The 25,946-nt window shown below is 49.8% G+C and overlaps 2 protein-coding genes across 7 annotated transcripts; both read left to right on the top strand.

The window, feature by feature from the left end:
• Positions 1 to 246: 246 nt before the first annotated feature.
• TARS2 (threonyl-tRNA synthetase 2, mitochondrial) lies at positions 247 to 16,077 on the top strand. Of its 4 annotated transcripts, XM_049616365.1 has the most exons (19): positions 425 to 570; positions 879 to 1,075; positions 1,440 to 1,563; positions 3,175 to 3,299; positions 4,424 to 4,541; positions 4,911 to 4,975; positions 5,233 to 5,311; positions 6,435 to 6,581; positions 6,741 to 6,839; positions 7,162 to 7,191; positions 7,279 to 7,379; positions 8,090 to 8,252; positions 8,477 to 8,614; positions 8,787 to 8,864; positions 10,821 to 10,921; positions 11,130 to 11,231; positions 11,407 to 11,479; positions 12,074 to 12,188; positions 15,711 to 16,077. In XM_049616365.1, the coding sequence occupies exons 1-19, from the start codon at positions 505 to 507 to the stop codon at positions 15,857 to 15,859; spliced, it is 2,070 nt and encodes a 689-aa protein (XP_049472322.1). In that variant the 5' UTR covers positions 425 to 504; the 3' UTR covers positions 15,860 to 16,077. The 4 variants fall into 4 exon arrangements, 3 of the variants coding, with proteins under 3 accessions (XP_049472322.1, XP_049472321.1, XP_049472320.1); XM_049616363.1 differs by having other exon boundaries at positions 426 to 570; positions 7,162 to 7,379; XM_049616364.1 differs by lacking the exon at positions 4,911 to 4,975 and having other exon boundaries at positions 6,718 to 6,839; positions 7,162 to 7,379.
• Positions 16,078 to 16,561: 484 nt separating this feature from the next.
• On the top strand, positions 16,562 to 22,407 carry ECM1 (extracellular matrix protein 1). Of its 3 annotated transcripts, none has more exons than XM_049616368.1 (11): positions 16,562 to 16,764; positions 18,056 to 18,118; positions 18,217 to 18,306; positions 18,483 to 18,563; positions 18,661 to 18,741; positions 19,037 to 19,093; positions 19,398 to 19,714; positions 20,020 to 20,394; positions 20,952 to 21,172; positions 21,339 to 21,426; positions 22,092 to 22,407. In XM_049616368.1, the coding sequence occupies exons 1-11, from the start codon at positions 16,692 to 16,694 to the stop codon at positions 22,320 to 22,322; spliced, it is 1,677 nt and encodes a 558-aa protein (XP_049472325.1). In that variant the 5' UTR covers positions 16,562 to 16,691; the 3' UTR covers positions 22,323 to 22,407. The 3 variants fall into 3 exon arrangements, with proteins under 3 accessions (XP_049472325.1, XP_049472323.1, XP_049472326.1); XM_049616366.1 differs by having other exon boundaries at positions 18,205 to 18,306; XM_049616369.1 differs by lacking the exon at positions 19,037 to 19,093 and having other exon boundaries at positions 18,205 to 18,306.
• Positions 22,408 to 25,946: the final 3,539 nt, after the last annotated feature.

The raw sequence follows: 25,946 nt of genomic DNA, 5'->3' as shown, positions 1-25,946 counted from the left end.
AATCGAAGTTTAGAAGGAATGGTGTAATCCACCTAAAATTATATTGTGAATGGCAGGTCCAGGATTTAACACTTGGTTCCAACGTCTATCCCCCTGATTTCTACCTGCCAGTAAAGACGATATAAAAGAAAACCTATGGTTAAAAGGAAATGACGAGCTACCCTTTCCCCTCCGTTTTTCTCCCACTCTCATTTCTCATGAGTTTTCACTCCCCTTTCCTCCACGCTGCCAGAATATGCTCTTGCTACCGCTAGCTGAAACCCAAGTTTTGGGACTGGGAGTGTGTGTAACAGTTTAGGTCTTCCGGCCAGCCGGAACCACCCACACCGCTGCTCAAGCAGTGTGGGGCGGACCACTTCGGAGCTCCTGGAGGTGGTCCCGGGTTAGAGTGGCAGCTGCCGCAGCCAATGGGCTTGGGCGTCATTGGGCCGGAAACCTATGAGAAATCCGGTGAAAGAGTCGAGGATAATTTGTTTAAGGATGTAGGCACGGGTTTGAAGGAACATGGGCCTGTGTCAGAGGTGGCGGCGGCTCCGGCTGTCGGGCTTGCAAACCTGCCGGCTACACACGGTGCGTGAGGTACCCACCCAAAAGTTAAGAACCGCATCGGACCCAGACCAGGCCCAAAGTGCAGGCTCCCAACCCCTGCCTTGAGCCCCTGGATCCGGCCCCGCTAAGCCTTTAGTTACAGCCATCTTTTCCCTAGAGTCGACCACCAGAAGAGGCTAGGGCTCCTAGTCTAGAGCCCTGTATCACCCAGCCCTCTTAAAGGCCTGGGTTTAGGATTAAGGCCACTTCGGTACCCTCACCTCCTGCCAGCCTCAATCCCAGGAAGGAATGATGGGACCTGAGTTACCTCCTAACATTTTTCTCTCCAGGCAGCTGTGCCAGCCCCTCCACAGTGGTTGGCAGAGCGGCTCGGCCTTTTTGAGGAGCTATGGACTGCTCAAGTAAAGAAGTTAGCAAGCGTGGCACAGAAGGAGCACCGGACTGTTAAGATATCACTTCCTGGAGGCCAGAGGGTGGATGCTGTGGCATGGAGCACAACCCCTTACCAGCTAGCCCAGCAGATCAGGTACCAGACCATTTTGTACCTACCAGGATCATCCTTCTCCCTCTGTATTTCGCTGGACTCGAGCAGAGAATGAAAATTATGCCTGGTATCTATTCCATCTCTATCAAGATCGCCTTTTCATGAGAATTCATTTTCATCTGGGTTAGTTTCAGAGTCTCTACCCTTTGTTTATTATCCATTGGGAAAAGAAATGATAGGTTTTATTGCTCTGGTGCACCTTTCCCCATTTGCAAGCTTAGAACTATTGAGAGATTAGTCCCTGTCTTCCCCTGTGGACTGTGACCATGTCTTTTTCTTTGTCCTCACTTCCCCTCCCCCCCCCCCCCCCCCCCCCCCCCCCCCCCCCCCACTCCCAATTCCCAAGCTCAACACTGGCAGATACTGCAGTGGCTGCTCAAGTGAATGGAGAACTTTATGATCTGGAACGGCCTTTGGAGACAGATTCTGACCTCAGATTTCTGACATTCAGTTCTGCAGAGGGCAAAGCAGTAAGTTTCTTCCTTTTCAGGAATACAGTGACAACTAAACTAAGGGATTTTTAAGTGGGCATACTTCTAGTATTTCTTTTGCCTCAGTTTCTCCCTTTGCAGTTGGGAGGGAGACCTACCACAGACTGCCTGTCTTTGACTAACCCTGGATAAGCTAGAAACTTAGGATGAAAATTTTCAACATAGGTCCATTAAGTAAACATCATTTGCACTAGTAAAAAGGAAAGCTGAAAATAGAAGGGTAATATGCCAGTTCTGTCACTTCAACCCTAGAGACATACGTCATAAGTCATCTGTAACATATATTTTTTTATAATTTTTTTTTAATGTTTGTTTACTTGTGAGAGAGACAGAGACAGAGGTGTGAGCGGGGGAGGGGCGACAGAGGTTCCGGAGAGGGAGACACCGAATCTGAAGCAGGCTCCAGGCTCCGAGCTGTCAGCACATAGCCTGATTCAGGGCTCAAACCCACAGACTGTGAGATCATGATCTGAGTCAAAGTCGGACGCTTGGGGCGCCTGGGTGGCTCAGTCGGTTAAGCGTCCGACTTCAGCTCAGGTCACGATCTTGCGGTCCGTGAGTTCCAGACCCGCGTCGGGCTCTGGGCTGATGGCTCAGAGCCTGGAGCCTGCTGCCGATTCTGTGTCTCCCTCTCTCTCTGCCCCTCCCCCGTTCATGCTCTGTCTCTCTCTGTCTCAAAAATAAATAAACGTTAAAAAAAAAAAAAAAAAAGTCGGACGCTTAACTGACTGAGCCACCCAGGCACCTCTACGGGCATATATTTTTTAATTCTAACTTGGCTTCCACAACTGAGCACACAACTCCTCCTCCCTACTTTGTCTTCTTCATGTCAGCTTGGGTAATATAGACCTCATCTACTAGGATCCAGAAAAATGGAGTTTTATCATCTTCATCTAAATGGTGACCAAAGGGGCGCCTTGGTGGCTCAGTGGGTTGAGCATCTAAATCTTGGTTTCAGTTCAGGTCATGATCTCCTGGTTTGTGAGATTAACCCCTGTGTCCGGCCCTGCACTGACACCATGGAGCCTGCTTGGGATTCTCTGTCTCTCTCTCTGCTCTTTCCCACTAGCACACACACATGCAATCTCTCTCAAAATAAATAAACAACAAATAAATAAATGGTGAACAAATCCTAGAGGAGGGGTTGCATCACACTAGATTCCTGGAATAGAGAAAAATAGAACTAAAAGATCAAATAGAGCCCTTAGGAACTATGGTCTTGAGAAGGTAGTTTACTCTGAAGCCCTAAAAGGGGATGTTATAGGAGCAGAAAAAGAAGCCTAGGCCCTGTTTCTATGCTGTAGGACCAGGAAGCACTGAGGAGTGGGAGTGGGGGTTACCCCTGTCTGCGCATGTTTCTACTAGCCTTTTGTTTTCAGTTTTTCCTCCTTTTTACTGTTTAGTTAGTATTCACCTCCAAGGTCAGATTCCCCATCTTGTGATAGTTATTTCTAGAAGAGCCATACTGGTTTCACGCCAGCTTCTCTGAGAAGAGTATCAGAGAGTGAGGGGTTAAAGAAGGAGGTTATGAAAAAAAATAAAATAAAAAAACAAAAGCGGTGGTTATGAACTCCTTTCTTGTGAACCCAGGTGTTCTGGCACTCCAGCACCCATGTCCTGGGAGCAGCAGCTGAACAGCTCCTTGGTGCTGTCCTCTGCCGAGGTCCAAGTACAGAATGTGGCTTCTACCATGATTTCTTCCTGGGAAAGGAACGGTGAGTAGTGCAAGCAGAGAGGAGAATGATTCTGGAGTGGTTTCTTAGATATTTCACCATATTTTATTTCATTTGTCAGCTTTTTGGAATTTAATTGACAAAGTAATATATTAAAAGTGTACAACGTGAGGGGCGCCTGGCTCAGTCAGAAAAGCGTGTGACTCTTCATCTCAGGGTTGTGAATTCAAGCCCCATGTTGGTTGTAGAGAATTACTTAAACTTTTTTTTTAATGTTTATTTATTTTTGAGAGAGACAGAGACAGAGCATGAGTGGAGGAGGGGCAGAGAGAGAGGGAGACAGAATCTGAAACAGGCTCCAGGTTCCGAGCTTTCAGCACAGAGCCCGATGCAGGGCTCAAACCCACAGACCTCAAGATCATGACCTGAGCTGAAGTTGGATGCATAAGTGACTGAGCCACCCAGGCGCTCCTTAAACTTTTAAAAATAAAAAAATAAAGTGAACAAGCTGATAATTTGATATTTATATTCATTGTGAAGGGATTCCCACGATTGAGTTAATTAGTACATTCATCACCTCACTTCATGTGTGTGATTGCTTAAGGTTTACTCTTAGCAAATTTCATGCATACTGTATAGAATTATCAACTATAGTCACTATGTTCTACATTATCTTCTCAAACCTAATTCATTTTATACTGAGTTTGTACTGTTTCACCCGAGTGGTTTCTGCATCCTCTTCTGGGGCGTCAGGGATGTTCAATTTGGAAGAGAAAGTTTAGAGGAGGGCCTCTCCAGGCCTTTGCTGTGATATTGGTGCCAATTTCTCCCCTAGTCCATGCTTTTCCTTTTCTAATTCTCATTGAAACTTCTCTAGTCTTTATGAATTCTTTGGCTTTTATTTTTTACTTCATCCTTCATTACTATTGCCTTAATTATGTCTGTCCATATTGTCTGCATCCGACCTTTAATTTAACATATAGAGCTTTTGCTCCCACTGTAAAATTTATACCTGATTTCCTATTTATGTTTTCTGTCAGTTTGTCTGCCTTTACCAATAATTCTAGATGTCTGTGGAGAGCAGGGTTTCACCCCCTAGCCAACAGGTGTGGCACCCAGGTGATGCTTCTTAAAGGATGAACGCCAACCAGTTCTCACCTTTCCAGGACAGTCCGGGGCTCAGAGCTGCCTGCTTTGGAGCGGATTTGCCAGGAACTTGCAGCTGCTGCTCAACCCTTCCGGAGGCTAGAGGCTTCCCAGGATCAGCTTCGCCGGCTCTTCAAGGTGGGGTGGGGGTGCACACATTTAGGAGGACGATCCAAAAGCATGGGGGAAGGGGTGATTGTCTCCCAGGACATCTTTTTTTCTTTTTAACTTTTTTTTTTAACGTTTATTTATTTTTGAGAGAGCGAGAGACAGAGCACAAGCAGAGAGAGGGGAGGGGCAGACAGAAAGAGGGAGACACAGAATCTGAAGCAGGCTCCTGGCTCTGAGCTGTCAGCAGAGAGCCTGACGTGGGGCTCAAACTCTCGAACCGCAAGATCATGACCTGAGCTGAAGTTGGACACTCGACTGACTGAGCCACCCATACACCCCTCTCTCAGAACATCTTTATGGGAATAGAGACTTATCCTCACTCTTCTCTCCTTCCAGGATAACCCCTTTAAGCTTCGCCTGATTGAGGAGAAAGTGACAGGTCCAACAGCAATAGTATATGGGTGAGCGTTGTCAAAATGGAGGGAAACGGGGAGGTAGGTATGCACAAAAGAAGGCCAGAAATAGGATGAGGGAAAGAAGGTAGAAGGTAGTCTGTTGTTCAGAAAAATAATGGGAACAAGAAATTATTTTTATCTCCCATTGCTCTTGCTGTCTCTGTAGAACAGGTCTTACATTTTTTTTCCGTCTGCTAGAGGCCAGGAGAACACCGGAAGCTCAAGAATTTGGAGACCACTAAGTGTTCTCTCCTTTCCCCCAGGTGTGGCATGCTGGTAGACCTCTGCCGGGGCCCCCACCTTCGGCATACTGGACAGATTGGAGGACTGAAGCTGCTGACGGTCAGTTGTGAGGGCAAGGTTAGGTTAAGACTCCTGCTTTCACTGGGATGAGCAGGGGAGTAGGAAGATGCTCTCTCAGCCCCTTCTCTCCTCTTATAGCTAAGGGAGGAATCCAGTAGGAGGAAGATTTCTTGGTTCCTGCCTTCCACAAACTCCCAGTGTGATGGCAGCTGCTGGACATCCTGCCGGAGCTCAGAAGCCAATTCACAATCCGTAGTTGGACCTCAGTGCTAGGGAGGTGGAGAGGGAGTGTGAGAACAGTCTGGACAGGGTCACATAGGGGAGGCTGCTGTGGAGAGGGTGTGTAGAACCCCACTGGGCAGGCACAGGGAGAGTATTCTAAGTTCAAGTCATGCCTTTTATGAAAATCCTGTGCCTGGGCCAGGTGAGTTATTTGTTCGGTGGAATGGGAGCAGGGAGCGAGAGGAGAGGCAGGAATATGCAGCCAAAAGCCCTGGACTAAAAACCTCTCATCTTGCTTAGTCCTGGCTCTGCCATAGGTAAAGTATGTGGCCTTGGGTAAATCTCCTTACTCATTTTCCCCATCTATAAAATAAGACTGTTGTTAATTCCTGTCCTACCAATAAATCCACGTCACAGAGACAAAGTCAATTAACACAGGTGAAAGTGGTATAAAACGCTGGCTGTTTCTTGTTAAATTGTTTGAGGAAAGAGTAGGCAGAAGCATTTGAATTTCATGTGGCCAGGAATAGGGCATAGTGGAGATTGATAAGCAGGTGGATAGAAACAACAACAACTGACATTTGACCGGAGCTGAAGGTTACTCCCATGAGTAGTCATTGATTAGAGGTGGGGGAGGGGGGCTCTAAGTACAGAGAGAATGTACTGGTGGGAGAATGGGGAGAAAAAGAGGTGGCAGGATAAGGTTAGGCTTGAACAGGATACAAGTGGGAATTAAGCATCCAGTGTGTCTAAGGCTGTAAACATGGCAGGGGTTCTGAGGGGTATCACGCTGATGGAGGCAGTGGAAAATGGAGTGAGTGCTGAGACGGGACACTTGTGGTGCGTGTCGTATGCTCAGAATCAGACGAGCATCAGCGAAGGAGAGCTTGGGTACCCGCAGTCCCTCATCTTCCCTTTGACTCCCTCTGTTTTCCCATAGAACTCGTCATCCCTGTGGAGGTCTTCAGGTGCCCCAGAGCCACTGCAGCGAGTGTCAGGGATCTCCTTCCCCACAATGGAGGAGTTGAGAGCCTGGGAAGAAGGGAGGGAGAAAGCGGAGTTACGGGACCACCGGCGCATTGGGAAGGTACGGAGATTGGAGAAGGAGAGGGTGCGTGAAGGAACCTAATTGTGAAGCTGGGAGCAGATTCTGAATCCAGCAGATTGAGCAGCTCCATCAGTTATTTCTTCTGGGTTCCAAAGTCCTTGCTTCTCTCTCCAAGTGACATTGCCATTCCTGACTCAGGCACAGGAGCTCTTCTTCTTCCATGAACTGAGCCCCGGGAGCTGTTTCTTCCTGCCTCGAGGGACGAGAGTGTATAATGCACTGGTGGCTTTCATCAGGGTAAGGGGGCCTCCAGTCCAGAGGAGGGATGACCAGAGAGGAAATCAGGACCCAGAAGCCAAGTGTTAGAAGAGCGGGATTAGAAGCATGAACATAAACATTATAAGGTGCTGGTGGCCTTTAACAAGGTCCTAGGAATGTGTGGTGCACAGAGGGGGGAGCGTAGAGAGGGAACACGGTACTTAATAGGTTGTAGTTGAGATCAGCCTGACCTGAGGTCCCCGGAGGATCACACACCTGCCTCTCCCTGACTCTGCCTTCCATATTTGTGCTGTCCTCCCCCAGTCACTCTGCCTTCCATATCCTGTGCCCTCCTCTCCAGGCCGAGTACACCCGCCGTGGTTTTTCCGAGGTGAAAACCCCCATACTGTTTTCTACGAAGCTCTGGGAGGTGTCAGGACACTGGGAGCATTATCAGGAGGATATGTTTGCCCTGCAGCCCCCAGACTCTGACAGGCTCTCCAGCTCCCTGAGTGACCACGCTCCTAGCCATCCTGCAGACACACTCGCCCTGAAGCCCATGAACTGCCCTGCACACTGGTGAGCTAGGAGCCAAGAGGCCTGGGTCCTCCCAGGGCTGGGGGTAGGCAACCAGGTTGCTGAATATGAAGTAATAGAAAGCGCCTTGGCAGAGCACTACAACACCTGATTCGAGTCTTAAATCTGCACTCCAGAAAACCTTGTGAATTTGGGAAAACCATTGTGTCTCTCTGAGCCTTAGTCTCCTTGTATAACATCAGGGGTTTGGAGTTGCTGTCCGAAGTTCCTCTTTCACCTCAGTGCCTGTCACACAATAGGGGCACAGTAAATGAAGTCTGCTGCTGTTGTTCTGAGAAATGCACTTTGGTTTTTGTTTTTGTTTTTAAATTTTTTTTTAATGTTTTTACTTATTTTTGAGACAGAGACAGAGCATGAACGGGGGAGGGGCAGAGAGAGAGGGAGGCACAGAATCAGAAGCAGGCTCCAGGCTCTGAGCCATCAGCCCAGAGCCCGATGCGGGGCTCGAACTCACGGATCGCGAGATCGTGACCTGAGCTGAAGTCGGACGCCCAACCGACTGAGCCACCCAGGCGCCCCTGAGAAATGCACTTTGAACCAGGAAGGGCTCAAACTGCTGAGTGGGATGGACAGGACTTGGGGGGAGGGCGTGCTGATGGCGCAGAGAAAGTAAGCAAGCACACTGGGCAGAGATGCAGTCTGCGGGGGCTGCTTTTCCCTGTGGCCCTGACCCTTCCTCATCCCCACCTCAGCCTGATGTTCGCTCACCGGCCCAGATCCTGGCGAGAGCTGCCCCTGCGCCTGGCGGACTTTGGGGCCCTGCACCGGGCCGAGGCCTCTGGCAGTCTGGGGGGACTGACCCGGCTGCGGTGCTTCCAGCAGGATGACGCTCACATCTTCTGTGCACCGGATCAGGTGGCCCTTCCCCAGCTCCACCAAAGCATTTCTAAACCGCCTTCCATTCTCCATTTGAACTGCCAACACTCCTGCTCCCTGTCTCCCTCTTTGTATACTACAACTCAGTTGTATGATAGCCCCAGCTTGCCTCTATGTTTTTGCCCTGTGTTTCCCCCAAAACTCCCATCACTCCAGAACTCTAGGTTGCACACAACTCACTCACCCTTATTTTCTGTCCCCAGCTTGAAACAGAGATACAAGGCTGTCTTGATTTCCTCCGCTCTGTCTACACTGTCCTTGGCTTCTCCTTCCGCCTGGCTCTATCTACCCGGCCATCTAGCTTCCTGGGCGAGCCTTGCCTTTGGGACCAGGCTGAGCAGGTGAGGAGGCAGATGGCAGAAGAGGGGAGATGATGGCAGAAGAGGGGAGATGGGAATTGGGGTCCTCAATAGAGGCATATGCCAACCAGGTCATTTGTTGGGGGACTGGAGGGGTCTGTTGCTTATAAAGTCTAAAATGATACATTCCTCTCTCGTCTCATTCCCTTTAAAGGTCCTTCAACGGGCCCTGGAAGAATTTGGAGAACCCTGGGAACTCAACCCTGGAGATGGTGCCTTCTATGGGCCTAAAGTAAGTTGGGGATCCTCCTAAGAGTTGTATTTACTCATTTTTTGTTTTGTTTTATTAGGTATTTAATAGACACAAAGGAATATTTTTTAACTTGTATAGGATAGAAAGAAGAGCAGTATGTTCCCTGGCCCCGTGGAGCTTATGGTCCTGTGAGGCGTGTGGGAGGCAAATAGGCATTTCAGGGCCACTGAACCCACGCTTGCAGGTACCAAGGGAGCATATCATTCAGGAGGGAGGGTCAGGAAAGGCTTCTTGCAGGATTCTCTTTCTTTACCTTTTTTTTTTTTTTTTTGAGAGAGAGAGGGTGTAAGTGAACGAGGGGCAAAGATCAAGAGAGAGAGAGGGAGAATACCGTAAGGGGAAGAGAGAGAAGCAGGGCTCACCCAGGGCTCATGTTTTCCCTGAAGTGGGGCTCGGACTCCCCCGATGTAGGACTCGAACTCATCAACTGTGAGATGATGACCCAAGCCGAAGTTGGATGCTTAAAGACTGAGCTCCCCAGGTGCCCCTGCAGAATTCTCTTTCTAACCTTAAAAGTCATTGTTGGCCAAGGAAAGAGGGGTTCCAGGTGGGAACAGTGCAGGCAGAGGGTGGAGGCAGGGTAAACAGGGCAAGTTGGAAGAAGTAAAACAAGTCAGGGGGAAAAAAGGACTGGAAAGTGTCTACTGGATTCCATGAAAAGGCTGTTAGATGTTGAAGCACCATTTCTGGTACAGAGGCTGGGGTGGGAGTCAGAGGTAAATGAATGAACATAACTCTTTTGAGCATTTTGGCTCTCAAAAAGCAAAGGAGAGTAGCAAGAGGGGCCTGGATAGTCAAAAGAGATTTTGATGAAGAGAGAAATTCAAGAATGTTTAGCTCTGATAAAAGAGAGCGTGTTTGAGTCAGGGAAAAATTGAAGTTGTAGAAGGGGTTTCAGTGGAGGGAAGTTCTTGGGGAGGTTTGAGGGGTGGGATTGAGAGCCCACAAGAGATCACCTCTGCCATTGTTGTGGAGGCAGGAAGAAAGGTTGGAGGCACATGCAAGGAGGTCTATAAGTGTGGTGACAGGAAGTTGAGACACTTTTCGTCTCATGATGTCATTATCTGATTTCCCCATAAAATGTGAGACAGGATCATTTGCTGAGATGGGAGTAGGGAAGAGGGGAGTTGTTAGTGGGGGCAGTGAAGATAGGAAGAGAGAGGAGAAAGCTTGAAAGTCCTTGAAGAGAACAGGACACAGAACTGATTAGGGCAGCAGGGGATTGCCGACAGCAGTCAGGGTCCACTTGAGGTTCAGAACAGGGATTTGCATGGCGGCATCAATCCCCGTTTATGTATCTGTTGTGGTATGGGACATGCTGGGCAGCTCTGAGCAGTTCTGTTGCAGGGGCAAGGAGGTGGGGGGCAGGAGTGCCACCAGGTTGAGGATTTGCCATGGGGATGTGACAGAAGAACAGTGATAGAGGGGAACCTGGGAAAGTGGTTCCAGCCACATGGGGAAAGAAAGAAAGGTGGATGGAGCCTGTGAATGGGAAGGAAATAGAGGAATTAAGCAACCTGGAAATTAAAGAGCCATTTGTAGGAATAATTGTCAGAGCCAGAAAACCAAGAGACAGTAATCAGAGCAGGGTGTGTGATGGACTGTTCCAGAGGTGTAACCATTCTGGGCGATGACAAGATGAAGGCTGTATCCATAGGGTGGGTGCAGGTAGACATCCCGGAAATGACGAACTCAAGGAATTCAGAGGCCAGGGTGTGGGTGGGTCATTTGTATCAAAGTCCCCTAAGGTCATAATACCATTATCAGGTAGAAAGAGCTACTGCTGGGGTGTCCAGTGAGTGAAGTAAGAGTACAACAGAGCTGAGTGAGGAGTCTCTCAGAAAGCCTGGCACGTAGGCAGGTGGAAGGTGGGTGGTGCGGACAGTAGAGGGTACTGCTTCTGGTTGCTTTTAGGCCTCTGTCTCTCTCCTCCAGATTGACGTGCACCTCCGCGATGCCCTGGGCCGGCCCCATCAGTGTGGGACAATCCAACTTGACTTCCAGCTGCCCCTGAGATTTGATCTCCAGTACAAGGGGTACAGAACCGTGCTCATCCCCTTTTCCCTTGGCTGCTAGTGGAGTAGGTGGAGAACAGCGTCTCCTTCTATCTTTGTACCTAACATGAAACTCAAATCCTTTACACCTTCACCGGAGCTGAATATTGCTTAAAAACCAGAAGGTAATCTCGTGTGCATATCTCGTGACATTTCCTCTATTCCCTCCTTCTCCCTTTTTCCCTCCAAGGCAGGCGGGGGCCCCAGAGCGTCCAGTCGTCATTCACCGAGCAGTGCTAGGTTCTGTGGAAAGGATGTTGGGAGTGCTAGCGGAAAGCTGTGGTGGAAAATGGTGAGAACTCTGGCCCCACATTTCTGTTCTGGTCCTCAGACCAGATGGTACATGCCCCAGATCCTGGTGCCCTCAGACTCACTCTTCTCTTTTCCTCTCAAATCTGCTCTCTGCAGCCGTATTTGTAGTCGAGCTAGAGTAAAGAGTTTGCCTTCCTCTCTTCTCTCTCAACCAGGCCACTGTGGCTGTCCCCGTTCCAGGTGGTGGTCATCCCTGTGGGAACTGAGCAAGAGGAATATGCCAGGGAGGTGAGGAGAAACTGGGGGTGCATGCACAGGGGCTAACGCAGGACTACGGCGAGTCCGGGGCTGAGCAGTGGGTAGGAAGAAGTCACACAGCACAGTAGAAGGGGAGTAGCACTTGGAGCCACAGGACTGGTCTCGAATGGGTGCTGACATATATGCTGGATATTCCACATCTGAGAAATGACACTAGTTCCTTGCCTCGTGTGTGAAAATTAAACAAATTCACAGATGTTAAATGCTGACAGTGGAGCACTTGGTACAAAAGGGGCTTAGGTAAATGTCAGCTGCATGTTTCCTTTCTAGAGGAAGGGTGTGGACAGTACAGAGTCAAGTAGCTGGTTGGGTAGAGCCGGGCTAGAACAGGCAAAGCAGGCAGAGTCCGGGAATTGGTGGCAGGTGCAGCTTCAGTAGGAAGCAGACAAACTATGAGGGACTGGGGAGGGGCCTCGGTGCAGAGATGAATGAGGAGGGGTTGTCCACAAGAACCAGAGAGCCTTGAGGCAGAGGACAGAAGACAGAAGACAGCATGGGGAAGATTGGTATCAGGCTACTCTAGCCCCTGAGCCTTCAGTTCCCATCCTCAAACCCCTGCCCCAGGCGCAGCGGAGACTGCAGGCTGCAGGGCTGGTCTGCGACCTGGATGCCAACTCGGGGCTGACACTCAGCCGGAGAGTCCGCCGGGCTCAGCTCGCTCACTACAATTTTCAGTTTGGTAAGTGACCAGCAGCACAGGCCCTCCGAGCCCAGTGCTCCCCCACCAGCCTTCTACACTGTTCTTTCCTATTGGATTTGCATTAACTAGGGCTCAGTCCCTGAGCGAGACTTTCAGGGAGCCAGGATTCAGGACACCTGAGCTGTTTGGGCCCTCAGTTCCTTCACCCCCTGACAATCAGTTCTCATCCTCAGAAGAACTTTTTCTTTTTAAAAAATTTTTTTAAATGTTTATTTCTGAAGGAGAGAGAGAGAGAGAGCATGAGCAGGGGAGGGGCAGAAAGAGAGGGAGACACAGAATCCAAAGTAGGCTTCAGGTTCTGAACTGTCAGCGTAGAGCCCAATGTGGGGCTCGAACCCACAAACCATGAGAGCATGACCTGAGCCGAAGTCGGACGCTTAACTGGATGAGCCACCCAGGCATCCCATTTCTTCTTTTTTTTCTACCACTAATTTATTCTTTGAATTTGTGCATGTCATAGAAGATCACATCACAAGCATGAAAAGCACTTTCTTACCTAGTGCAGAATAATATTCTCAACGAAACAAAAAAAGTACAAAATCACAGACGTGAGAAAACATTCGATGAGATTTGGGTTATTGCAACATATGTTAGAAAGTGAATACCTTCGGGCACCTGGGTGGCTCAGTCGGTTAAGCGGCCGACTTCGGCTCAGGTCACGATCTCGTGGTCTGTGAGTTCGAGCCCTGCGTCGGGCTCTGTGCTGACAGCTCAGAGCCTGGAGCCTGTTTCAGATTCTGTGTCTCCCTCTCTCTCTGACCCTCCCCCATTCATGCTCTGTCTCTCTCTGTCTCAAAAACAAATAAACGTTAAAAAAAAATTTTTTTTTTTAAAAGAAAGTGAATACCTTCAAGAGTAAGGCTAGGGTTTTTGTGTAGCCAGCCAAAGTGTTTGAATTTTACCTGTTGGGCCTGTATTTTCAGACATCTCTGCTAAAGTTCCCCTTAAAAGACTGAACTGAGATCATGTGAACTACATTCACCCTGGGGAAATTGCCCAAGGTTCAGAGTATTTTGATGCAAAGATAGCATTTCTTTTCAGACTCACGTTTTATCCTTACAATTTTTGTATATTTTGTCACTCCTGATTATATACATAGCAACTTTAATATTCTTTATTTTTATTTTTATTTAAAAAAAATTTTTTTTTTTAACGTTTATTTATTTTTGAGACAGAGAGAGACAAAGCATGAACGGGGGAGGGTCAGAGAGAGGGAGACACAGAATCTGAAGCAGGATCCAGGCTCCGAGCTGTCAGCACAGAGCCCAACGCGGGGCTCGAACTCATGGACTGCGAGATCATGACCTGTGCCGAAGTCGGCCGCTTAACCGACTGAGCCACCCAGGCGCCCCTATTTTTTTAATTAAATTAAAAATTTATCTTAATTGAAGTATAGTTGACACACAATGTGTCACTTCTATACATTACTCAGTGCTCATCACAATAAATGTAGCTACCATCTGTCACCATACAATGTTATTAGAATATTATTGACTATATTCTCTATGCTGTACTTTTCATCCCTATGACTCACTTATTTTATAATTGCAAGTTTGTACCTCTAGTCCCCTTCACCTTTGCCTTCCATCCCCCCAACCTGTCCACCCTAGCAGCCACCACTTTTTTGTTCCCTGTATTTATGAGATTGTTTCTTTTGGGGATGTGCATGTGTGTGTTCATTTCTTTTGTTTTTTAGATTCCATATATATGGGGCATCTGGCTGGCTCATTTGATAAAGCATGTGACTCTTGATCTCGGGGTCATGAGTTCAAGCCCCATGTTGGGTATAGAGATTACTTTTTTAAAAAAGTGAAATCATGATATTTGTCTTTCTCTGACTGACTTCACTTAGCGTAGTACCTTCTGGGTCCACCCATGTCGTCACACATACAAAATCTCACTCTTTTTCAGGCTGAGTAATATTCCAGTGTACGTGTGTGTGTGTGTGTGTGTACACCCTGTGTATTTATCCATGTATCTGTCAGTGGACACTTGGGTTGCTTCCATGTCTTGGCTACTGTAAATAATGCTGCAGTAAACATAGGGGAGCATAAATCTTTTTGAATTAATGTTTTCTTTTGGGGGGGTAAATACCATGCAGTGGAATTACTAGATCATTATGGTATTTCTATTTTTAATCTTTATTGAGGACCCTCCATACTGTTTTCTACGCTGGCTGCACCAGCTTACATTCCCACCAACAGTGCGTGAGGGTCCCTTTTTCTCCACATCCTTGCCAACACTTGTTATTTCTTGTCTTTTTGGTGCTAGCCATTCTTCCTGGTGTGAAAAGATATCTCATTGTGGTTTTGATTTCCATTTCCCTGATGTTTAGTGTTGTGAAGCATCTTTTTATGTACCTGTTGGCCATATATGTCTTCTTTGGAAAATGTCCATTTAGGCCCTCTGCACATTTTCAAATATGATGATTTGGAGTTTTTTGGAGTTGAGTTGTATGAGTTCTTTGTATATTTGGGGGGGTATTTTGTTTAAGTTTATTTTGAGAGGGAGAGAAAGCAGGGGAGGGGCAGAGAGAGAGAATCCCAAGCAGGTTCCACACTGCCAGCACAGAGCCTGATGCGGGGCTCAAACCCACGAACCATGAGATCATGACCTGATCCCAAATCAAGAGTCAGATGCCCAACCAGCTGAGCCACCTAGGTGGCTTATCATTTGCAGATATATTCTTCAGTTCAGTAGGTTACTTTTTCATTGTGTTGATAGTTTCCTTTGCTATGCAAAAGCTTGTAGTTTGATGTGGTCCCAGTAGTTTATTTTTGCTTTTGTTTCCCTTGCCTGGGGAGACATACCCAGAATAAAGTTGCTTAGGCTGATGCCAAGATATTATTACCTCTATGTTTTCTTCTAGGAGTTTTATGGTTTCAAGAAAACAGTTTTCTTCTGACCTCCATCCTAGCTCTTGGTGTCTGTTAGGTTAATTAACCAAAGGAGCATCAGAGAGAAAGGGACAGGAAGGATTAATCAGGGGTTAATTAGTTAGCTTTGTTTATTCTAGACCTAGTTGGAATTAGCCCTGAGGGATGATAAGGAGCAGAAACTCCTTTGCCAGATTACTTGATCCTCTCATTTTACACTCCCACTTGCCCATGAGCTCTTAGAGCAAGTTACCCCATGACCCCATGGGCTTGCATGTGTTTCTTATACCCCTGCCACCCTCCCCTCTCTCTAATGCCCACACACAGTTTCTCTCTGGGTCTGCTTCTTGGTCTGTTTGTCTTTTTCTGTGGCTGACCCTACTGTCTCCGACCCCTAGGCTCAGGACTGGAAGTGATAAGGCATGTGGAGAATGTCTGGAGCATTTCCTTATCCGTCAGGATGATCAGGAAACTGGAAAGCAAGAGGCAGCTAAATATACCCTTTTCCTGAACCTTATCTGGCCTCTGCTCTCACCCTTCCTAAAGATTTAGGTCTCTTGAATTTTTGTATATCCCATGTAGAAAAATGTGCCCTGACAGTCTCAAACCTCCCCTCTTCCCGCAGTGGTTGGCCAGAAAGAGCAGAGTAAGAGAACAGTGAACATTCGGACTCGAGACAACTGCCAGCTTGGAGAGCGGGACTTGACTGAGGCTGTGCAGCGGCTGCTGGAGCTCCAGAACACCAGGGTCCCAAACGCTGAGCAAGTGTTCTGAGCTTTCGTATATAGACGCGGCAGAGACCCGCGGGAGCTGCCAGCCTCCCTTCATGTGGAAGAGCCCGAACTGACCGCCAGAATCCGGAGGCCCCCAGGCCCCTCAGAACAAGTGTGGAGGCATGAGCTTGCTCTCCTGGAAAGAGACTTGATCTGGGGGAAGCTGTAGCTATTTGGATGTGAGAGGAGTGAAGCAATAAAGAATAAACTTGAAGTTTCCGGGTATGTGTCTTCATCTCTGATTCCTGAGTAGGCATAAAAGGGAGTTTGACCCTGTCTCCATCTCTTTCATCCTGGGGTGCTGGGGAAGCAGAAAGAGGGCAGCCCTGGCCTCCCCCTGGGAGGGGCGCTCCTGGGGTAGCTGTTCTGTCCCCTACCCAGGATTCCTTAGTGCCCGGTTTCCCCAGCCCACTTCAGCAGGTGTACTGCTCCACAGTAGGCAGCATGCAGACAGAGGACTTGAACCGAAAAGGCAGGTCTCAACATCTCTTACTCCATGAGTTGCAGAATCCATTTCTCTGGAGATCATAAGAATGCTCTCCTCCCCTTACTCCAGTTCTCCTCAGTCCTCTCAGAAGGCTTCAGGGTGAATTTGGGAGGAGTGGCTGCCAGGCCAGAGGAGGAGCAGCCGGGACTGAGTCATGGCAGGAAATAGGAGGGAGGGAGTGATCCCCAGATAGCCAAATAAAAGGAGAAGGAGCCAGCCCCAAGGTTCACAACAGCGGTAACAGCAACCGGAGAAGCAGGCTCCCAGCAGCCCAGCCCTTCAGATCCAGATCTACCTGAGACAACGACCCACCTTCTGGGTGCCACTGACCAGTCCTTGCCCCAGGATGGGGACCATGCACAGAGCAGCCTTGGTCTTGGCCTGTCTGGCTGTTGCTTCTGTAGCCTCCTCCGAGGGAGGTGAGTTGGGGTTGGAGGCAACATTGGGCAGAGGCCCTGGCCAGCGTGGGCCTGGGGCCTGGGTCCAGCCATCCTCTGAATGGCTCATCACCAGAAGGGTGATTGTCCACTTGGCCTTGGTCCAAGGTGGGCCTGGGTACTGGAGCCGAGGCTTTAACCAGGGAGGGGAGCAGGTGCACAGAGGGAGAGTTTCCTAGAGCTTGCTGCCGGAAGACATAAAACTGGAATAAAATGGACAATTCAGTGGGTGGCTAGACTCCCAAAGTGAGGGGATCTGCCTCAGTAAGATATATATATATATATATATATATATAGACATATATACATATATATATATATATATATGGGGCCTGTCAGGCAGGGGAGAGAGAAAGAATGGGGCCTCCTGGCTACTCAAAACTGATTTGCTGACCCAGAGAGCCTGGACTGCTTCCCTGCCTGGTTAGGAGAGGAGTAGAGAGGGTGTCCGTCCACAGGGGACCAGACACACTCTATCTAGCACACATATAATCTGCTGGATGCTGGACAAAGTGCTACCAAGGGAAACTGTTGAGTGCCACAGATCTGGTCTGTATCTGGAAGGCCCGTCTGTTCCTCCCAGGTGCTAGTCTTTGGTGACTGCACATCAGCCACAGGCGATACCTTTCCCTGCAGCTGTGGGGCAGTTTGCCTCAGGGGTTTTGAATCATTCCAGTCCCCAGGTCCTAAACTGAAACCTAAGCTAAGGAGGATCTGGGACCAGCTGAAGGAGAGGCACTTAAACTTCAGTGTGGGCTTCTTATGAGAAGGCATCTTATGATTTGAACATCTTATGAGATGTTTAAAGGGCCTAGAGGAGGTGAACAGATAAGACCCAACCAGTTCAAAGTTGGGACTTGCTCCTGTAGAAAACTAGAGAAGCATCAGAGCTGAGAGGCTGAGAGGAGGAGAACCCAGGAGCCCTGAGGAAGAGACACTGACAGATTAGGGTTTCCACCACCCCATTCCTCTCACCCCAGCCCCATGTCACATTCCCTTCAAGCCTGGACTCAGGAAACCCAAGGCTTTGAGCCTGGTGGAGGTGAGGCTGTCAGAATATCATGACTTTCTCAGAACCCAATCAGTCACACCTAGGTGGGTTTGGGGGGAGGGTGTGGATTGATTAGGGGACATGGGACAGGAGCAGTACGGAAAGGCTTCTGGTGTCTTGGTCATCTTGCCTACACCCTTGATGTCTACTGTCCCTGCATCTTGTGCTTGGGGCCAAGAAAGTGCTCCTCAGATCCACCCTGACTCCCCCCTCTTCTTTCAGACTTCAAGGCTCAAGGGCAGAGGGAGCTGGGGCCAGAACCCCTCACTTATCACATTCAAGAAGGTGAGAGTTTGGGTGAGCAGCATGGGATTGGGGGGGGGGGGGAGGACAGGAGAAACTGTCCACTCTATCTCCCCTCTTACCTCTAGTTGGCTATGCAGCACCCCCTTCCCCACCCCAGACCCGAGCCCTCCCCATGGATCACCCTGACACCCCTCAGCCTGGCTTTCACTTTGAGGGACAGAGTGAAGGTAAGTCCACCATGCACCCTTCTCAGTTACCCACTCCCCCCCACCCCCCACCCCCAGCCCCAGGTTGCTGGTTGGGCTTACTTCCCGTTCTTCAGATGGGGAGGGGTGAGGAGGCCCTGCCCATTCCTCACTCTGGTTACAAGGGGGGGTTCACTCACACACTCCCCCTTCTGTAGTACAGCCCCCTCCCGCTCAGGAAGCCATCCCTGCCCAAGAGGAGGAGCTGCCCCCTCCCCAACTCCCCATGGGAAAGAAAGGTGAGTGCTTGCCCATCCCCCTCCTCCCCCTGCCACTACAATCGTGCTGCCATCAGTCTGACCCTTGCTTCTTTGTGCCCTCACTCCTGTCTTGCAGTGGAGTCCCCTCTCCCTCAGGAAGCCATCCCCCTCCAAGAAGAGCTGCCCCCTCACCAGGCCCCTGTTGAACAGAAGGAAAGTAAGTGACTCCCTCTCCACCCTCCCGACTGATGCGCATGGGCTTTGGGGGCTCTGCCACTCGCTCGCTGTATAATCTTGGGTAAGTTATCTCCCCAAGCCTTAGTTTCCTCATCTGGGAAAATGGGGAAACAAGACCTCTTTTATAAAGTTATGAGATTAAGTGGCATAAAAGGCGCATTTTGTTTTCTCTTGTGTCTGTACTGACTTCCTCTTTATGAGTGGCAACTGGCCACGTCCCCCTCTTCTAGTCTATCCCAACATGGCTTCTGTTTACACATCTGCTTCCACCCTAGTAGACCCACCTTTCCCACATCAGGAGGAAATGACCTTCCCATCTAACCAGAGAGAGGGTGAGTGACAGCTCTGGTCTGTCCGTGCCCCTGATTTAGTGCTCAGGGCCCTGGGGTGGGAAGCCTGAAGCTTGGGAGGCAGCACAGGGGAGCAGGTCTGACTTGTGGGGACTGTAAGAGTGACACCTTTCATGCCCCACTTCTCTTCCCTTTCCATCAGCCATTCTGAAGGTAAAAGCCACAAGTTTATGTCTGTCTCTTTCCCCCTGTATCCTCTCAACCCCAAGTTCTTTCAGTCCTCCCAGCTCATCCAGACTTTCTCTATTCCTCTACTCGTTCTCCTTCCCTGTTTTCCCCATTCTAGAAAAGCCTTTCATGGAACATAGCCCCCCAGAGCCTGAGTCTTGGAATCCAGCCCTGCACTGCCAACAGGGCCTGTCCCCAGGGGGCTGGGGCCACCGGCTGGACGGCTTCCCCCCTGGGCGACCTTCTCCAGACAATCTGGACCAGATCTGCCTTCCTACTCGCCAGCATGTGATGTACGGCCCTTGGAACCTACCACATTCTGGCTACTCCCACCTTACTCGCCAGGGTGAGACCCTCAATTTAGTGGAGACTGGATATTCCCGCTGCTGCCGCTGTCACAGCCATGCACACCGCTTGGACTGTGCAAAACTTGTGGTAGGTGTTGGGCTCTTGGTTCTGGGACTTGTCCTTTAACCTCCAGACAGTGTGTGTGTGTGTGTGTGTGTGTGTGTGTGTGAGAGAGAGAGAGAGAGAGAAGGACTAGAGGCCTCGGCCTTGGCACGTAGGAACCCCAGGTCCCTTTTGCTGGCCCTACCATGGGCCTCCTTAGTGGCTGGAAGGGCAGAGAACAGCCTCTGCTTCTTTCTTATCTACCTGCCCAGGGTCCTTTTCTGGAGCCTGGGAGGAGGACAGGAATGTGGACAATGGGCTGCTGGGCTGATCCATCCCTCTTGCTCTAGTGGGAGAACGCAATGATCCGATTCTGTGAGGCCGAGTTCTCGGTCAAGACCCGACCCCACTGGTGCTGCAACCGGCAGGGGGAGGCTCGATTCTCCTGCTTCCAGGAGGAAGCTCCCCGGCCGCACTACCAGCTCCGGGCCTGCCCCAGCCACCAGCCTGGTATTTCCTCGGGCCCCGAGATGCCTTTCCCCCCTGGGGTACCCACTCTAGACAACATCAAGAACATCTGCCACCTAAGACGCTTCCGTTCTGTGCCACGCAACCTCCCAGCTACTGACCCCATCCAAAGACAGCTGCAGGCATTGATCCGGCTAGAGGGGGAGTTCCAGCGCTGCTGCCGGCAGGGGAACAACCACACCTGTATGTGGAAGGCTGTAAGTGGGCGTCCCAGCCCCCCAAGAGCAGGGGAACAACCACACCTGTATGTGGAAGGCTGTAAGTGGGCGTCCCAGCCCCCCAAGAGCCCGTCTGCCTGCCCACCCATCTCCGACCTCTGATCCTGCCAGTCCATCCATCCGTGTACCTCCCCACTGTGAGCTCGTCTGCCCGTTCGTCTGCTTGCAAGTGTCCATCCATCCACTGTCTTCGTCATCTGCGTCTGTTCATCCTAAACCTTCATCCTGCACTCCTGGCCTCGTCCACCCGTGATCCCACACATGCACCCGTGTGCCATCCATCCGTCCAGCTCTGGCCTCACCTGACCCCCTCGTCTACCACTCCAGCTCATCTCCCGTGGCCCGTGCCAAGCCTCATTTGTGCTTCCATCCCTTCCTCCTTCCCAACACCATACATCCATGCCCTCTGGTTGTTTGTCCTTCCCTCTTGACACCTGTGGCCGGGAGTCCCTCATCTCATAGTGTAGGGCAGTAGAGGGTCAGAAGAGAAGGGGCCGAGTGTCCAGACTTCTGACTTCCCTCTCTCTGGCCCACAGTGGGAGGATGCCCTTGATGGATACTGTTATCGGGAACAGTCTGTAAAGACCCACCACCACTCGTGTTGCCACTATCCTCCTAGCCCTGCCCGCGATGAGTGCTTTGCCCGTCAGGCTCCCTACCCCAACTATGACCGAGACATCTTGACCCTTGACCTCAGCCGAGTTACCCCCAACCTCATGGGCCATCTCTGTGGAAACGGAAGAGTTCTCACCAAGCAGTGAGTCTTGCCCGGTTCTTCCCTCTCTTCCCTTCCCCCAAACCTTCCTTCTGGGGCATCCTCTGGGGGCACTCTTGGTAAGAGCAAAACCATGGTCTCCAAGCACCATTTTGGTGCCTAGGGATGCATAAAGACCCTGACCCTTGCCCCTTTCCCACCAACATAGTAAACAGATTCCTGGGCTAATCTGGAACATGACTGCCCACTGCTGCGACCTGCCATTTCCAGAACAGGCCTGCTGTGCTGAGGAGGAGGTGAGTGAGGGCAGCAGGGGGGTCATAGTCTCCAAAGGAAAGCAGGGTAGGGGAGACAGAGGGCTAGCACTGCAGGCCACCCTTTCTCTTTAGTACCTCACACCCCCCGCCCACAGAAATAGAGGACTAGTGGGGAAGATCTTTTTCTTGGTTCCAGAAGTCTTCATTCTTTTTTTTTTTTAATGTTCATTTATGGTTGAGAGAGAGAGAGAGAGAGAGAGAGAACAAGCAGGGGAGGGGCAGAGAGTGAGGGAGACACAGAATTTGAAGCAGGCTCCAGGCTCCGAGCTATCAGCCCAGAGCCTGACGTGGGACTCGAACTCACGAACCGTGAGATCATGACCTGAGCTGAAGTTGGACGCTTAACCCACTGAGCCACCTAGGCACACCCAGAAGTCTTCATTCTGACCTGATCTGCTCCCTACCTCTAAGTTCTTATTATGCCTTCTCTGGGCCCTAAGCTTTAGGCATTTCCAGATGTGCACATATGTCTGTCACAAGGAATCTAAGTATGCAAGGCAGCCTTGCACCCTCTCTGGCCCCAGGAAGGGATCCAGGGAGACAAGCCGAGAGCAAGGGGACTTTGAACACCCAAGTATTGATGCTTGACCTCCATCCAACACCTCCTTCCCCATCATCTCTGCTTTACTTTCCTCCTTCATCAGAAATCAGCCTTCATTGAGGACCTGTGTGGTCCCCGACGTAACTTCTGGCGAGACTCTGCTTTCTGCTGTAACCTGAGTCCTGGAGATGACCAGACCAACTGCTTCAACACTTACTATCTGAGGAATGTGGCTCTAGTGGCTGGAGACACTGGGGATGCCAAGGGCCAGGGGGAGCAAGGCCAACGCCGGGAAGAAATATCAGCCCCACCCCCTGAGCTCAAGGAAGAGTGAGTCACCCAGAGCCTCAGAGGATCAGATTGGGGGAACCCCACCCTCCTTGAACATTCATTACAGTAAACACCTCTTGGATTTGCCATCCTCATTGTCTTTAACGTCTCACATACAAACACACCCTTCTAAGCCTGGTAGGATTTTCTTCAGTGACTGGCCCCAGAGGCCCACTGTCCTGCCCCCATTGACTGAGCAGAACCATACCACAGGCTATGATGGTACCATAACTCAACAGCTTAACTTCACTATTTGTCATCTTGAATTTATTAACATATTTGAACAACAGTGTCACCTTGTCAGCTAGCTATCATCATTTAAAGGCAAAAAAGATATGGTTTCATGTCTTGGGTGAGCCCCCAAAGTGCCATAACCCAGCCCTACATTTTAAAATCTTCACTCTTGAAGTCCATACTTTGATTCATTCCATATCCATTTACTGAACGCCTACCGATGTGCACTATGCTAGATGTGGGGGGGATACACATCCAGAAAACACTGCCCCTTCCATCAAGTTGCTCATAACTCAGGAGCCTAACAGGTGTGTTAAGTTGTATTGCAGGGGGCTGCCAGATAGCCTGGTCCGAGGTGGGAGTAGGGCTGAGGGCTGTATGGATATACTGGGGAAAGCCTCTGTGCGGTGGAGGTCGGAGTAGTAGTATAAGGTGCAGGTAGCAGGTAAATCTCAGGCAGGACAGCTCAGGCAGAGAAGCACCAAGGCTGAGAGGGCCTGAGGCTTTGGTGGTCTCCCTTCCAGATGTGGCTGGAATGATAAGCAGGAGGTCATCACAAATGTCTCCTCTGCAAGGGTTTAAAAGTGTATCTTGGCACCTCTGCCCACGAAGGCACTGGCGGTTTCAAGCAGGGTTCAGATCTGCCTTTTGCAGCGTCTGGTAGGCAGCCAGACTGGCAGGAACCCGGAAGTCCAGTTAGGAGAGTATCGCGCCCACGCCTGAGGGGAGGGGCAGGACTCTTCAGCCCTCGGAGGCTGCCCCCAAGAAACAGGAGCTGGAAGGATCGGAAAGAAGACTCGTGTCTCGTGGGGACAAGTCTCCAGAAAGCGGGACTTCCCTGGTCCCAGTTATGACTGAGGGGGGTGAGGCAAGGACCGCCGTCCTGCCCCAACTAGGAACAAGCTGAACCCCAGCAGCTCCCAGACAGACACCTGCCTCTCGGTTCTCCCCAGCCTCTTATTTATTTACTTTGCCGGATGGCTGTTTCTAACGAAGCAGCGTCTTGGCAGCTCCCTCGCCTGTCCTTCAGCACCAGGCTCAACCAGCGAGAGAGATCGGCGCCTCGTCCTGCTCCTGCGCGGGCAACTGGGGCCTAGGGCTTGGGTCACGTGTTCAAAGAACGTCTCCGCGCCTGCGCGAGCGGCCGGCGGATGTCCGGAGATCCTCCCGACAGCCGCTGGGACCCGGGGCCTGAGCCAGGCGAGGCCGGGCCCAGTCCTCCGCTCACCCCGCCCGCGCGTGGCTCCGCCTAGGTCGGGATCAGGGAGGGGGCGGGTCCGCCGGCAGGGACGTCTCCAAAGGGCTGTGTCCCTTCGTGAGCTTCCCGGAGGTGCTTTACGGCTGCGTTTGCAAAGCGCAGCGCCAAGTACTGGAGGGCGAGTCAGAAAGGTAGGATCGCCCTCCCCACCCCTACAAGGTTACAGTCTACAGGATGGACAGGGAGGGAACCGGGAACGCGATAGTAAGCCGCGGTAATGAAAGACTATCAGGCGCTAAATAGATTGCAGGCTTCGTGAGCTGAGAGTTAAAAGAAGTAACTCTCTGGGGATCAGGGTAGGTGGCTGTGGATTGAGCTCAGAAGCATGGATAGGATTGATGTTAGTTACCAAGAAAAAGGGAAAGTGTTCACATTTACGGCACTTAGTTATATAGATAAACTATTAAAGTATAATTTATTAAGCTCAGGGCAGTGGATAAAGGAGCCAGAGCCCTAACTACTTGTTGGGGCCGTTGAAGGCTTCAAGAAGGAATTCAAGCTTGGGTAGGATTTTGCAGGAAGAGAAGGGGAGAGTGTACAAAGCACTGGATGTATGTAGAGTTCCCGCTGAAGTAAACAGAGTGTCCGTTTTGTGTCAGGTAGAGTATTCTTAGGTGGTGAGTCTAAGTATTCTGGCCATAAAGAAGACCAAAGCACCGCCCTCAAGGATTTTTATCTCTGTGGAGACTTGAATATTTAATGATTAGATGTATTCTCAGGATTCTCTGGGAGTCTCCTAGCTTTCAGGGAGGTCTTCGCGGAGGCGGCAATAAAGCAGAAAGTGTGATTGGTATATTTGAAGAGCCAATAAGTAGTAAAAATGATGTGGGTGGGTAACTGGGCAGGAGGTTATAAATTTAAGGGTAGTCATACTTTCTGGCAGATCTTGAAGGACTATGGAAGTCATGCCAATCTGAGTATAAGCAACTGTAAAATATTGCAAAAGAAAAGTGATGTGAACAGACTTTTTAAAAAGATAAATTAGATGGACAGACGAATAGATAAGCTAGAGAAAGGATAGCGATGGGGACCAGTTCAGAGGTTGAAATTGTAGCTCATTAATATCAGTCAAATGAGAAATTTTGAGATCCAGAGCTTTAATGGTACAGGGAGAGGACATCTGTTAGAGATATTTAAAAGATGAGAGTGAAAGAACCTGCCTGCTGCCAGAGATACCCTAAATTTGAGATTTGGGTAACTGTAAGGTAAGATGTACAGGAGGAGGAGCAGCAGGGTTTCCAGGAGGAGGACGATGAGTTCAGTTTTGGGGTCTTCAGTGGTTGGTGTCCTTAGTGAAAGAATCTTTAGAAGGAAGATGTTAGGGGCGCCCGGGTGGCTCAGTCGGTTGAGCATCAGACTCTTGATTTCTGCTCAGGTCATGATCTCACTATCGTGAGATCGAGCCCTGAGTCAGGCTCTGCATGGAGCCTGCTTGAGATTCTCTTTCTCTCTCCCTCTGCCCTTCCCATGCGCATGCGTGCACAACTCTCTAAAATGACTGACTGACTGACTGACTGAATAAATAAATAAATAAATAAATAAATAAATAAAATTTTTAAAAAGAAGGAAGATATTAAAAGCTGCATTCTAGAGGCACCTGGCTGGGTCAGTCAGAAGAGCCTGTGACTCTTGATCTTTCAGTTGTGAGTTCAAGTCCCACATTGGGTGTAGAGATTATAAATAAGTAAGCAACCTGTTTTTTTACAAGGCCTAATTCTAGGGAACTGAGTATGAATGGGAGGTGAAGAGGGGGAGGCAGCATGTGCAGCCTGCTTTTTGAATGTGCTTCTGTCCTCTACACCAGTAGCCTACAAGACATGATACTTGGAAGTCTCTTAGATCCCACACATTCAGCTTATTCAATAATGAACTCCTATGGGTATGTGGGAAGATATAAAAAAGAAAATATAGCAGTAAGTGTGTTGTAGAACCTATATGGTAGCTATATGGGTGTTCACTATACAGTCTGTCAACTTTTCTGCAGTTTTGAAGTTTTTCATAAAATATTGGGAAAGATAAGTGACCATCTCTACCCTCCAACTCTTCCTACCCCAGTGGGCCCCATCTCAGTAAACAGAACCACCATCTATTCAGTTGTTTAGGCAAGAGACCTGGGAATCACTTTCCTTCTCCCTT

This window comes from Panthera uncia, assembly GCF_023721935.1.
Source record: "Panthera uncia isolate 11264 chromosome C1 unlocalized genomic scaffold, Puncia_PCG_1.0 HiC_scaffold_4, whole genome shotgun sequence".
Taxonomy (NCBI): domain Eukaryota; kingdom Metazoa; phylum Chordata; class Mammalia; order Carnivora; family Felidae; genus Panthera; species Panthera uncia.
The sequence above is the reverse complement of the archived record's forward strand: the minus strand, read 5'-3'. Positions and strand labels throughout refer to the sequence as shown.

Bases quoted from the DNA above. Each gene is read 5' to 3' on its own strand.
- TARS2 (XM_049616363.1), top strand. From the start codon at position 505: ATGGGCCTGTGTCAGAGGTGGCGGCGGCTCCGGCTGTCGGGCTTGCAA. The intron at 6,582-6,740 runs GTACGGAGATTG...TTCCTGACTCAG, and splicing joins ACCACCGGCGCATTGGGAAG to GCACAGGAGCTCTTCTTCTT. The intron at 7,380-8,089 runs GTGAGCTAGGAG...TCCCCACCTCAG, and splicing joins ATGAACTGCCCTGCACACTG to CCTGATGTTCGCTCACCGGC.
- ECM1 (XM_049616366.1), top strand. From the start codon at position 16,692: ATGGGGACCATGCACAGAGCAGCCTTGGTCTTGGCCTGTCTGGCTGTT. The intron at 16,765-18,055 runs GTGAGTTGGGGT...CTCTTCTTTCAG, and splicing joins TGTAGCCTCCTCCGAGGGAG to ACTTCAAGGCTCAAGGGCAG. The intron at 19,094-19,397 runs GTGAGTGACAGC...TCCCCATTCTAG, and splicing joins CCCATCTAACCAGAGAGAGG to AAAAGCCTTTCATGGAACAT.